Source organism: Suillus clintonianus (genome assembly GCF_016758775.1).
Source record: "Suillus clintonianus strain FC179 chromosome Unknown DEU56scaffold_189, whole genome shotgun sequence".
Lineage (NCBI taxonomy): Eukaryota > Fungi > Basidiomycota > Agaricomycetes > Boletales > Suillaceae > Suillus > Suillus clintonianus.
The window spans coordinates 49,461-61,353 of record NW_024539413.1 but is presented as its reverse complement, the minus strand read 5'-3'; the positions used below and the strand labels follow the sequence as shown (position 1 = coordinate 61,353).

At 47.7% G+C, this 11,893-nt stretch overlaps 7 protein-coding genes across 7 annotated transcripts; all 7 read left to right on the top strand.

Moving 5' to 3' along the window:
• Window positions 1–28: 28 nt before the first annotated feature.
• On the top strand, window positions 29–2,823 carry DEU56DRAFT_985301 (uncharacterized protein; the record flags this gene model as incomplete). The annotated part of the gene is made up of 11 exons (XM_041360055.1): window positions 29–164; window positions 216–268; window positions 317–493; window positions 543–743; window positions 799–992; window positions 1,054–1,066; window positions 1,764–2,028; window positions 2,081–2,132; window positions 2,194–2,329; window positions 2,380–2,653; window positions 2,702–2,823. The coding sequence occupies exons 2-11, from the start codon at window positions 266–268 to the stop codon at window positions 2,821–2,823; spliced, it is 1,437 nt and encodes a 478-aa protein (XP_041201092.1). The 5' UTR covers window positions 29–164; window positions 216–265.
• Window positions 2,824–3,473: 650 nt separating this feature from the next.
• Window positions 3,474–4,147, top strand: DEU56DRAFT_919939 (uncharacterized protein; the record flags this gene model as incomplete). The annotated part of the gene is made up of 4 exons (XM_041358354.1): window positions 3,474–3,711; window positions 3,767–3,900; window positions 3,952–4,028; window positions 4,093–4,147. 4 exons carry the CDS (start codon window positions 3,474–3,476, stop codon window positions 4,145–4,147), a joined length of 504 nt encoding a protein of 167 aa, XP_041201091.1.
• An 872-nt stretch (window positions 4,148–5,019) lies between these two features.
• DEU56DRAFT_919938 (uncharacterized protein) lies at window positions 5,020–5,808 on the top strand (the record flags this gene model as incomplete). The annotated part of the gene is made up of 5 exons (XM_041358353.1): window positions 5,020–5,109; window positions 5,175–5,243; window positions 5,300–5,368; window positions 5,436–5,616; window positions 5,648–5,808. The coding sequence occupies 5 exons, from the start codon at window positions 5,020–5,022 to the stop codon at window positions 5,806–5,808; spliced, it is 570 nt and encodes a 189-aa protein (XP_041201090.1).
• A 948-nt stretch (window positions 5,809–6,756) lies between these two features.
• Window positions 6,757–7,091, top strand: DEU56DRAFT_919936 (uncharacterized protein; the record flags this gene model as incomplete). Its single annotated transcript, XM_041358352.1, has 2 exons — window positions 6,757–6,897; window positions 6,951–7,091. The coding sequence occupies 2 exons, from the start codon at window positions 6,757–6,759 to the stop codon at window positions 7,089–7,091; spliced, it is 282 nt and encodes a 93-aa protein (XP_041201089.1).
• A 342-nt stretch (window positions 7,092–7,433) lies between these two features.
• On the top strand, window positions 7,434–7,688 carry DEU56DRAFT_919935 (uncharacterized protein; the record flags this gene model as incomplete). Its single annotated transcript, XM_041358351.1, has 2 exons — window positions 7,434–7,445; window positions 7,497–7,688. 2 exons carry the CDS (start codon window positions 7,434–7,436, stop codon window positions 7,686–7,688), a joined length of 204 nt encoding a protein of 67 aa, XP_041201088.1.
• Window positions 7,689–7,925: 237 nt separating this feature from the next.
• On the top strand, window positions 7,926–9,669 carry DEU56DRAFT_935359 (uncharacterized protein; the record flags this gene model as incomplete). The annotated part of the gene is made up of 8 exons (XM_041358793.1): window positions 7,926–7,959; window positions 8,022–8,193; window positions 8,242–8,646; window positions 8,697–8,778; window positions 8,831–8,989; window positions 9,047–9,308; window positions 9,363–9,577; window positions 9,628–9,669. 8 exons carry the CDS (start codon window positions 7,926–7,928, stop codon window positions 9,667–9,669), a joined length of 1,371 nt encoding a protein of 456 aa, XP_041201087.1.
• Window positions 9,670–10,238: 569 nt separating this feature from the next.
• DEU56DRAFT_935357 (glycosyltransferase family 20-domain-containing protein) lies at window positions 10,239–10,742 on the top strand (the record flags this gene model as incomplete). Its single annotated transcript, XM_041358792.1, has 3 exons — window positions 10,239–10,402; window positions 10,463–10,582; window positions 10,644–10,742. Exons 1-3 carry the CDS (start codon window positions 10,271–10,273, stop codon window positions 10,740–10,742), a joined length of 351 nt encoding a protein of 116 aa, XP_041201086.1. The 5' UTR covers window positions 10,239–10,270.
• Between the last annotated feature and the right edge of the window lie 1,151 nt (window positions 10,743–11,893).

The following is an 11,893-nucleotide window of genomic DNA, read 5'->3' as shown; positions in this document are numbered from 1 at the left end:
TGGCCTACCTGGGCTTTTGATCAGAGTTGCAATTCTTAAAGGGGAGTCTGAGAACCCTAATGACATCACCAGGACTTCGAGTGCGACGAGAGACGAGTTCATCCGCCCCCTCTTTGCTCAGAGTCTCGTTCGGGCAAACACACCTGCTGCGGAGTTGGAAATAGGTCAGAAACTCGTTCATGTAATACGCTCTGCTTATACTGATTACTTTCCAGTTGTTTCTACTAAGGACGGCAATATCATAAGCGAGCGCGAGATCTTGGTTATGGTAAGTATGTCCGTTCTTTGATTCCAATAATTGTCTCACCTCGAATAGGCCGCCTCGTGGGTGTACAACCCCATTTATGACTGTAGGCGCGTAGCGTACGAGGGAATCAAGCATCCCCGGGCTGGCTTTGGGTTCGGCGCGATATATGGTGTCGCACTCAATGCTAGGGTTGAGTTTGTGTTAAAACACTTCATCCCACCACTTTCCACCCTTCTTCCAATTGAAGTGAGTGTTTTGAATTAACTTATGATGTATTTTTTATTATGCTCCATAGAAAAACGGAATAGTTTGGTTTCTCCAGTCGAGGTTCGCTAAATCACTCCTCTGGCATATCGTTTTTAGGGTCACTAGGCCGCACGGTGCCCGAATCCACACGTCCCCTAACCTACCACAGGTCGTCGCTGATCTTGAACCTGATGCGTTCAAAGGCGCCTCCAACCCGCCATTAGAAACCCTCGCCTTTGTGGGGTCTTTTGTCAGTGTGTCTAATTCATGGGCTTTTCGTTTTTAAAACTGTCACATTGCATTAGTGTTTCCACGCGCTGCTCCGATTCCTGAAGAGGGCCATAAAAGCGCACCGCGGTCTTACCTCCATGGAGGATTATCCGACTCCCCGCGAAATTCATGACCAAATAATTGTAACAATAATCATGTTACTGCAACAGCACGACGATCCAGGACTGCCTTCACTCCAGGCCCAGATGCTCCAGTTTTGTGACCTTCGGTGAGTTCGCTTTCTAAGAGATCGTTTCTATGTTGCTAGCTAACGGCAATGTTTCATGTAGCACGATTGATGTTGTACGGATTGTCCGCCAGTAAATTTGCCTCTCATATCTTGTCCGTGCTTGCTCCCTCATGTTACCACTTGTATTTGCTACTTGTGATTATCGCTTTGGTCCTGTGATCTCCTAAACCGCATGCGCCATTTTATGCAACCATCGAGCCAATCAGTTGGTTGAGTTGCCTCGTCTTGCGATAAGCTCAAGGAACGTGTTTAAAATGTGTGCATATTTTTTTTATATTTAATTCTGTCGCTGACATATGGTGTTTAGAGTTTGATTCTATTCTCCGCCATCTTGCCCGGAGCAGGTTTGGCGGAGATTACAAAGCTATGGCGGATATGGTGATTCCGTGTTTAGAGTTTGATGACATTTTCTGCCATCCTGCCCAGAGCAGGTTTGGCGGATTACAAAGCTTATGGCGGATGATGGCGATCAAACTTTAAAAAACTCATGTAGGCGGATGAATGGTAAGTTGTCACTTAGGCGATCGTGTGACTATCCTTTGAGCCTTTGCTCCCCACCAGCTTCAACATGTTGAGTGTTAGGTCGATCCCAACATGTAATCCTACGTTTTGCCTATTGGATAAGAAACAATTGTTCGGAATTGAACATGACGAAAATGCTCTGGCAAATTGGCTTCAAGAACGCGTGGTCCCGTCACTGTCAGTACTCTGAGATGTTTTCATGTTCTTTTCTAATAATTTCACCTCCAGCTTCAGATTCCCTCTTTATCACAACTGTTTGTGCTGTTTGGATTAGTCGACTCGCATGATCTTGCAGGTCTCCTTGAAGTAGCCCTTGAGGAGGTTGAGACGCAAATACCTCTCCATCAAGAAGAGGAGAACTGCTCGGTATTCCTTCAGCGAGGAGGGCGTTGTTTTATGGAGCACAGGATGTATCGCGCTCAAATAGAAGTGTCATTGTTCAGTAAAGCTATTGCGAACTTATGCGAAGAGCTGAACACTAGAAACCAGCCAGGTAAACTACGTTGTTGAAATAATTGTATCAACAACACTTAATTTATTCCTAGTTTCGTGGCATGTAGGCCCAAATTTGACACTCCTCGCGGTGAACCCTGTTGGGTATGTGGAAACATGCCCACCACCTAGCTCGCTCGATTCCAAGTGCTTCTGACCTACAAAGGCCATGGAGAAGGCTGCTCATGACAAATGTCATGCCTGGCTTCTCGTGTCATCTCAATCTCAAGACACTACGCAAGTTGCTTCTAATGCCGGCACCCCCCCCCAACTCTCCTCGTCTTCAAGAATCCCTCCTTAGGGTGAGTGTGTGTTGAATTCTGAGGAACCTGGTGTTTTAACCTTTGAACAGCGTGGTGACATACTTTCCTCCCTGCCCCGTTCGATGAAATCTTGGGTTGATAATGCGACATATTCTATGTACATAAGCGCGTGTTTTGCAGAAACCAACGAGCCCCTACGTATCGACAATAAAGAGAGGTTCACCCGAAAGGAGTACAAATCGCCGGATACGCTCATGTCTATTTTCCATATTCTGGACTTGAAGACGCAGCGCGCACAGGCCGAAGCAGATATGTTTTCCGAAGCTATTGAACGCACCGCTGAGATTGAGCTCACTGATGACGGTAGGCGTGCAGCTTTGTTTTAATTATATCACACTAAAATCAGTGTAGGTTTGTCTTCTGGTTCAGGAACGACTACGACATGTGATTCACGTTCACCTCATGATTGGTTTGATGATTGGTTTTCTTCTTCTTCTGCACCTTCTAATGCTTCCGACTCTGACATGCTGTGATACTCTCAACTTTAGTTTGTAGCCATTTACCCTCCCAAGTTGAAGTTGATCTGCCATGACTTTCACTAATGTATCGACGTTCCACGAAATTCGGATGTACGTTCAGGTTTGATCTATGTTATTTCCTACTACTCTTGTTCTATCATATCTTTATTTGACATGCGCCCGTGATATGAAATACCAGTGATGATTTACGTGTTCATTGCCCATCTGGCGATCTGCGACTCGGAGTCCCAAGTTTGATTTCTTTTGGGAGAGGGGTGGGGGGGGGGGGGGGGGGGGGGGGGGCATCCCGTTCGGTCCGATACTCGCCGATTTCACGACCAAAACTTAACACCAGTGGTATTCTAGTACGTGCCCTGTGCCTAGTAGCTAACTTATTATCACACTCACCGAGATCACAGGATCTATAGCCGTCTCAAGACTCACTGAATTCGCCATTGCAACTCCTGCATACCCAATAAATCATCCTGCCGGGTCAACCCTAGCAAGGATCCAACAACTACAGTTTTATCAAGTATGTAATTACCAAAAGGCGTCGCAGAACCACCTTGACACCCCATCCAGTCATGCTGCCCACTACTTGTTAGCAATTTGGGCCCTTGGAACATCTGGCCCTTTGATCACATGAAGACACTCACCTCGACCATATGCATGATGCTTTCCAGGCACCTGACCGCGTTGTCATCGGATTCTCACGACAGTCAGAGATATCCGCAAGAGCTGCAAATGGTGTGTTATTCGATGCGCAGCGTTGTAGACGCAGCCTCATGGATTTGGTCTGTTCTAGCCACGTCGTTTTTTCCACCTTGGCTCAGCAAGGCATGCTGGACTATCCGGTTTTTGGACTAAGTCTTACTAGAAATGATACCGGAACATTTACCCTCGGTGAGTCCCTGCCGAGTGCCTGGCTTACGGATACTCATGTCTTTGTGTTGAACAGGGGCTATCGATGTATCTGTCGTGCAAAATCTCAGCCAAGTTGTATTGAATGAGGTCGTATCCTTATCTCCGGTCGGTACGCAAACAAATACTTCTGGCTACGTTTTCTGGGCGATTCGTATGAGTAGCTTCGCGGTAAGGCATTTGATCCTGCGATCACAATGTGGAATACTGACTTTTTTCAAGGTCAACGGAACCCAGTACACTCCTCAACCAACCTATCCTGGCCCAAGTGACAACTCATCGATTGCTCTTTTGGATGTGTAAGTAGCCAGTAGCTTATCTACATATGTGCGCGCTTAACTCTCTGCCACAGCGGCACTCTAGGACTGTATGGCCCATATCAAGATGTCAGCTCCTGGTTTTCTTGTCGACCGACTAATCTTTATGTTCTTCTAGGTAACACGATTGTACAGTTCATTTCCCAGTATGCCTAGTTGACGAAAGTAAGTTATAATATCAGCTTTGGGTGACTAGCGGTTGATTAAGTAGCCTGTGTATGCGCAAAAATCTATCTCCCAGGGAAGGAAATTCGCTTGTTTTGGAACCTACCGATTATATGTTTGGCCGGGGATCCCGGATCTTTGTTTATCTTGGTTTAAAGCTTCACCCCCCAGTGCCGATGGAGCCGACTGGTTGTTAGGTACAATAGCCTGCGATATATTCCGTGCCGCTTAATATCACTAAACCCTTCACTCGTCCAGGAACTCCATTTTTGCGGACCGTCTATTCGATAGGGAGGTATGTTGAACTTCCTGGTTTCTTTTCAGATATTGTTTATCAGGTTTTTTGTGTAGTTACGGAATTGACTACCAGGAGCCCCCAATGATTAGCTTATATCCCCGCAACAATGCTTCAGCACCTGTACAGCCTTTTTCAGTTGTCAAATCCTCCTTTTTGTCCGAATTTGCGACAATTGCTACCACCCTGCCCAACTTTGTCTACACCCACTTACACAACACCGTCATATGCATTTAACACATCGGTTCCAGCCGTCTATAGCGAGATTGTGCAATCTGAGCTCGCGACGAGCACGTACAGTCCCCTCATAGGGACACTCGCCATTAACGCCACCGCCCTCCCTCAGGTGTCTGGTGCATACACACATCACGTTACGAATTCAAACACTCTTTATAATGGATCGTCGTCGATTTGACAGTGTGCCATCCTTCCTCAGCTCTACGTCAAGTTAAGCGGCGTGAGTGCATACTTCTCCCACCCTTTCATACTTTTGTTCACCTTCCAATGCTCGCAATGAGCGTATTTGATCCTCATACGAAGCATTCGAACCCGCTTCCTCTTCCAGAAGCCGTCAGCGATCCAACTGCAGCTGGTGAAACTGCAGTAAGTGCTTCGTAATTGAAATCTGTCGCTCTTGCCATGTTGACTGCTGTCACGGTGCGTTCTAGGCAAACCCCCGTGGCAAAACTCGTCAGTTGTTACAGAGGTTCAAGAAAAATGTAACTGAACAAATATCCGTAAGTCAACGGCGACAGTGAGTTGTGCTGAAATAAGGTGCTGAAATCGTACAAAGCGCTTCATCAGCCGTGGACCTACCCAAAACCTCAATCATGAGGGTGCTCCATTGACTCCGAATATCGAGGTAAGTGGTCAAACTCGCGCGTCAGCTACTGTCCTGTTTCTGAATTCTGATGGTCCCGCGGGTTCAGAATACCCCCTCTGGTGTGAAAGAAGGTGTTGTTCCCAAATTGGCGGTCGCGCAAGTCCAGGGAGTCCCTTCTGTCGTGAAAGAATCAGTGGACGCGGTACTTCAAGCTGCCGATAAAGCTGCAGTTAATATGAAGACCCATTCACCCATGGAAGTGCAGAGCAGGAGCGCAGCGGGCAGTGGTGAGAAATTACTCATGAGTTGTCGTATAAGAAGTGGTTCAAATCGGCTCTCACAGGTATTTTCATCGTGCACCAAAACGCTCAAACACATCCCAAGCCAATCTTGCTGCCCCTGTAGCAGGAGGTTATCGGGGCGGCACCCGTAAAGGCCTTGATTTGACATTTGGTGGCCCCGTATGCACTCAAGCGTAGAACAAATATCTCAAACCACTCGGGATATTCAATGGTGACATCTACGTATAACATTTCGCAATCGTCGGTTACTTTAGGCGTCCCCCTTGGGTTGCATATTTTTCGCGACATAGTAGTTGCTTAACCTGTCGCGCCCTCACCCGCCGCGCCCTCATTCGCCGCGCCCTCACCCGCTCCCCCCCGGACTCTCATCGATTTTATCCTACAGGCACGTCAGCAATAACCGCCACTCAATTTGTATTCACCACGCACCTCTGTAAGATCCTCGCGATCCTCGCCACATGCCGCTTCAACCACCCTTTCCTCCCCTCACCACCGACCGCCGCCTCCCTCTTCACCCTCTCCTGCATGCGTCTCACCTCCCTCTCCCACGCCTCCCTCTCCCGCGCCTCCCTCTCCTGTAGCCTTCTTGCGCTATAGCTAGATCAGCCACGCGTCGACTGATTTGTCCGATATCGATATCAACGTACCTTTCGATACTACAGTACTGCTGCATTGTCATCGTTGATTAGTATGAGATCGCGGTCGAAGAATAATATCTAATCACATTATTTTGCGGTCCCATGAGTCCTTTGTTGTTGTTTGAAGTGCTATCGAACAGGGTACTGATAGTGTGTGTTTAAAACAGCGTCTACCTATTCTGGCTGGTCTCGCCAAACATTTCTTATAAAACCAGTCACAGCCACGCGCACCCATCCGTTGTCGCTCACGCTCATTTTCGTCAGCATAAACCTGCTCCATCCACGCACTCAATCTTCACCTTCAGTACACAGCAAGGACAAACTTGACGTTGACGGCACGCACAAGAACGCGGTCCTATTCAGTGGGACTACGGGTACGTTCAATGCTTGCAGTTTATTGCTTCCTTAATGTGGTCATTCGGCTCTCAGGCCAGGGTCAAGTTACTGCAGCGACTCCGGACGGTGAATGTCTGGGACTCGTTTTCAGATGTACAAGATTTTGGCGCTGAACTGCCTCATCACCGCGTACAGCTTGTCGGTCCAGTATCTCGACGGTATCAAGTTCGGTGATTATCAGGTAACGGTTAGCGGAATGTCGATGTCCGTCTGTTTCCTAGCCCTGGCCAAGGTGCGTCCATGCTTGACCGATTTGTTTTGGCCATACTGAGCGTTCGACGACAGCCGGTTGAAAAACTCTCCCGGGAGAGGCCACTAGGCAACATCTTTAACCTCTACCTCCTACTATCCGTGCTGGTCCAGTTCGCTCCACACATCATATCGCTCGTTTACATCACGAACTTGTCGCATTTCCATGAGCCCTAAGTCTCGGTCTATTTTATTCTGAAAATTTTCTGAGTTCTTTGTAGAGCTGGTATCATTGACCTCGAAGTTCGAGCCCAGTCTCTTGAACACCGCCATCTACCTTCTGGGCCGCTCTCAACAGGTCTCGACATTCACTATCAACTTCCAGGTAAATTATTTCGCTGAGCATGTTGAAGTTGATACAATGGATGACATTTCCTTACAGGGCCGCCCGTTCCGTGAGGGAATCCGCGAGAACTCGAGCTTGTACTGGGGACTTATTGGCGCTAGTGCTGTTGCATTCTCTGGAGCTTGTAGACAGACTTCATGCCCGAGATGAACAGATGACTACAAATCGTCGAGATGGAGGGACTGGTGCGTCGCTTCCTGATATTTCGCGTCAAAGTCTTACTCTTGTTCTCTTAGTTCAAAGTGAAGTTAACCAGCGTCATGATCGCCGACTTTGTTGGTTGTTGGATTATCGAGAAGCTCTGCAAACGCCTCTTCGCAGATCTCGAACCCAAACCGTTAGTCACTCGGGGTAGGGAACGGAGGGAGGCGGGACGAAGGGAAGAGGCTAGATTAGCAGAAGAGGCAGCTGCAGAGAAGAAACAGTAAATACGCTGCATACATGTAGCTAGATGCCCCACGCAAAGCTTTCGAGATCATAATAATATTGTAGACTTCTCCTGAGTATGTTCGGAACGGAGTGGACCGTCGCTTTAAGCTCCGCCTGAAACACATCCAAATTGGTGCAGATAGATTATACGACGTTGCACTCGTGTTCAAGTCAACTCACAAGCAAAACATTCGCGCCCTTGTAACCTTTCTCTGAACCCGTGCGGAGGCGCTGAGATGCTCAATTTTGAAGATGTCGAAGAGCGTGATGGTTTGTTTCACTGATATCTTGCCATATCATTGATTAGCTTAATATTTGACTTTTGATTTCAGGTGTTCGTCTTTCGTGGAATGTATGGCCTTCTTCTCGGATAGAGGCGACACAGACGGTGGTCCCGATATCGGCGCTTTATACGTCTTTGAAGCAGCGAGAGGATCTTCCTCCAGTAATATACGAACCCGTGAGGTGTAAACCCCCGTGTCGTGCTATTCTCAACCCGTATTGGTATGTCTCTTCTCTTCCTTACTCGAGCTCTACTAATCATAGACGTAGTCAAATCGATATCAGAGGCAAACTATGGATTTGTCCATTCTACTTAACTCGCAATCCTTTCCCGCCTCATTATAAAGACATCTCTAACACCAATCTACCCGCCGAACTGCTTCCAAAGTACACGACAATTGAGTACACACTATCTCGTCCTGCTCAGGTTCCTCCCGTCTTCCTGTTATGGTACATATCCATATTTATTCATACCCACGTGCAAGTTTATCACCTTAACTGCCAGACACAAGTACACGAATTGGGTTATGCCGAGTGCAGCAAAGTATATGTCTTCCGTGGTGGCAAGGAGTATACGCAGAAACAGATTCAAGACATGCTCGGACTCAGCACGACAACTCGCGCCGCACCCCGCACCGGCCAGCCCATGCCCCAGCCGCCCGTTTCTTGCTTCCTGTACAGCAATGCGAATTCCAGCTCACTGGTATTTTGGAAGTACTTGCAAGTGATCCTTGGCCCGTTGTCAATGACAAGCGCGCTTTACGTTGCACGGGTGTGGCCGTCAGTGTAGCCGTTGGACTCCTGGAGGTGCGCATATCAATTGTGGTGAGAAAAGCACCCGAGTGATGATATTTTCCAGACGACTTTCCCTAACACGGGCGCACGCATAATGATTTCTACGGGCGGGCCTGCAACAGAGGGTCCCGGCATGGTTGTCAGCAATGAGCTGAAGGAACCCATTTGCTCTCATCACGACATCGAACGAGACAGCGTCAAGCACTACAAACGCGCTATAAAGGTTCGTCCTAGATGACTGCAATCATGTGCGATGACACCATAGTTCGCTTTGTTTTAGTTCTATGAAACTCCGGCGAAGCGAGCATCTAACAACGGCCATGCTGTCGATCTGTTTGCTGGTTACTTGGATCAAGTGGGCTTGCTTGAGATGAAGTCCCTACCAAACTCGACAAACGGTGTTATTGTACTATCGGATTCATTCGCTACGTCGATCTTCAAGCAAAGCTTCCTGCGCATGTTCAATAAGGACGACCAGGACTTCTTGCAGATGGGCTTCAATGCGATATTCGACGTACAGGCAAGTCGTGTCGGGGGTCCTGGTTCAGTGGCTGGAGTCCTGGCTCGTAGGTACTAGTCACTACTGCATGTTGTAGTCAGTCCTCGTCCATCATCATACACACATCTACGCTCGCACATCCTATCCAACGCTCTCACATCTAATCATCTCCCCAAATACGACTCAAAGGCCAACCAGGCATTTGCAACCCGCCTCGCCAGCGTCCTCCAACCAGGAAACCTGGTATGGGTCCACGACTACCATCTCTTGTTAGTCCCTCGCATGCTCAGGAATGCGATGCATTCTGGTGCCGTGAGTGCTTTTTAACGATGACGGCAAGAGTACTGATATACTACGCGTAGGGTCATCGGTCTTTTCGTGCACACGCCTTTCCCGAGTTCTGAGGTGTTTAGGTGTTTACCGCGTACGTCCTCCCCCATTCCCCACACGTCTACATTCCTTCCTCGATCACCCTAATCAGCACACTAACCTAACGCACCTCCCTAGGCCGCAAAGACATCCTTGACGAAATGCTAGGCGCCAACCTCATCTGTTTCCAAACCTACAGCTACACCCGCCACTTCACTTCCACCTGCCTTCGTGTGTGCGGGTATGAAACTACTAGTAGGGTGCTATGGCTGCGTCTGCTAGTGCTTCGAGGGGTGCGAGCGTTGCTCTCCCCTGCGTTAACAGACTGTCCAAAGTTCGAACGTCAAGTTTCTGAACTCGTCGCGCATATCAATGGGGAACATGGGAAATTGTATTTCATACCCGTACACCACTAGTGCGTGTCCCTTTCATCACGTCTTTATGTGTCTAATTCATGATTCGTACCGCATCTAATCCCTTTCCATATCGCATTTAATTCCTTCCCATACCCTTTCCACATCACACCTAACCGCTGCCACCCCACCCCCTACAGCCACCCGACCCTCAGAAAGGACGAATTTCCACGCACTGCTGAGCGCTGCAGACCTCAGGGTGATCACACCCCTCAGGGACGGAATGAACACGACCTCCATGGAGTTCGTGATCGCGCAAGAGCGCACGAAGAGCTCTTCTTTCGTTTTGAGCGAGTTTATGGGTATCAGTCAGCATATGGCTGATGCGCTGCAAGTGAATCCTTGGGATCTTGGAGTGCGTAGTGTCTGTTCATTTCGAAAATCTTCGGATGATTGACAAATGTGTTGTGAGCAGGATGTAGCGGCTGCCATGAACCGCGGGTTGGTGATTTCGGAGGAGGAGAAAGCGTCAAGGCACGCGGTGTTGCACAAGGTCGTAACGACTCACACCTCGCACACGTGGGCTGCGGTCCATGTACGTGTTGAGATACTGTCGTGGAATATGTGATAAGAACGTTGATGTGCTTGTGCCTTAGAGTTTCTATAGACCAATAGTTATTGTTTTCATTTCGTCGATGCTGGGAGTTTGGCGCACAGGATGTACAAGGGGCTTCGCGGCTTATATTCAGATGTAAATACTTTCGAGTCGTGTGTGCTGCTTGTCACGATTTATGTGTAGCTTGGAGTTCTAATCAATTATACATTATACTTACAAGTGATTCCCTTTCAGTCGGCACTATGCAGTATGCGGCGAGTGCAAGCTAGTATCTATAGGACGCCTAAGTCTACTGTAAATGCTCGGCCATGTTGGCAGTGGCCAGACAAGCAGGCTGTCACGATTGTAGTTCTTGCACCTTCTATGCAATTCAGCTAAGCTATATCTCACTATTTAAAAAATGTCACAGTGGATTATAATTCTACTAGATTTCTCCGGTCATTTTACCTATGTGTTACACCATAGTAAATTTATCTAAGGTTAAAAAATGACGTGCAAGCAGGCTGTCACAATTGTAGTTCTTGCACCTTTTATACAATTCAGATAAGATATATCTCACTGTTTAAAAAATGTCACAGTGGATCATAATTCTACTAGACATGTGATGACCTGCAGCCATGCAGTTATCTCACTGTTGTTTGCTTACAAGATGCACGCCAAGATGGTATTTTTCTGGCATAGTCTTATCTCATTTTACCTATGTGTTACACCATAATAAATTCATTCAAGGTTAGTAAAAAATGATGTGTCATAATGAGTTTTGGTTACCAATCCTGTCTGGTCATATCAATTTCGGGTTGATTTCCTGATGATGTCAGCACTCGTTGTCCGTGTCATATTACCCCTTCTTGCTGCAAATTCTCCCTGTGCGGCTGGCTGCTTCCACCCCTTTACTTTGCATGAGGTTCAAGGGCTAGCACTCAGTTCATCCCTCGAGGCCACTATAACCACCAATTGTGCTGGGATTCTGGGGCTGTGATGTCCATATCATTTCACATGCGTGTACAACGTGATAGTAAAATGTGTCAGAGATGTGCAACTCATTTGGACTGTGCTCCGAATCGATCACGATGTCCTCGTATCATATGCCTGGCATAGGATTTCAATTTGGCGCTTCAAGTTATTCACCTCTTCACATCCTCTGGCGCGATTGTTGGTTGATCGTCGAATATCAGGCATGCTGTGCGGTTTGCTGGAGGTGGGTCTCACAACGCTGTCTCAGTACTTGCTTGTCTTCTGTTGAAGTCATTTGACTCATATTATCTCACCCTACACTAGCCTTTAATGCAT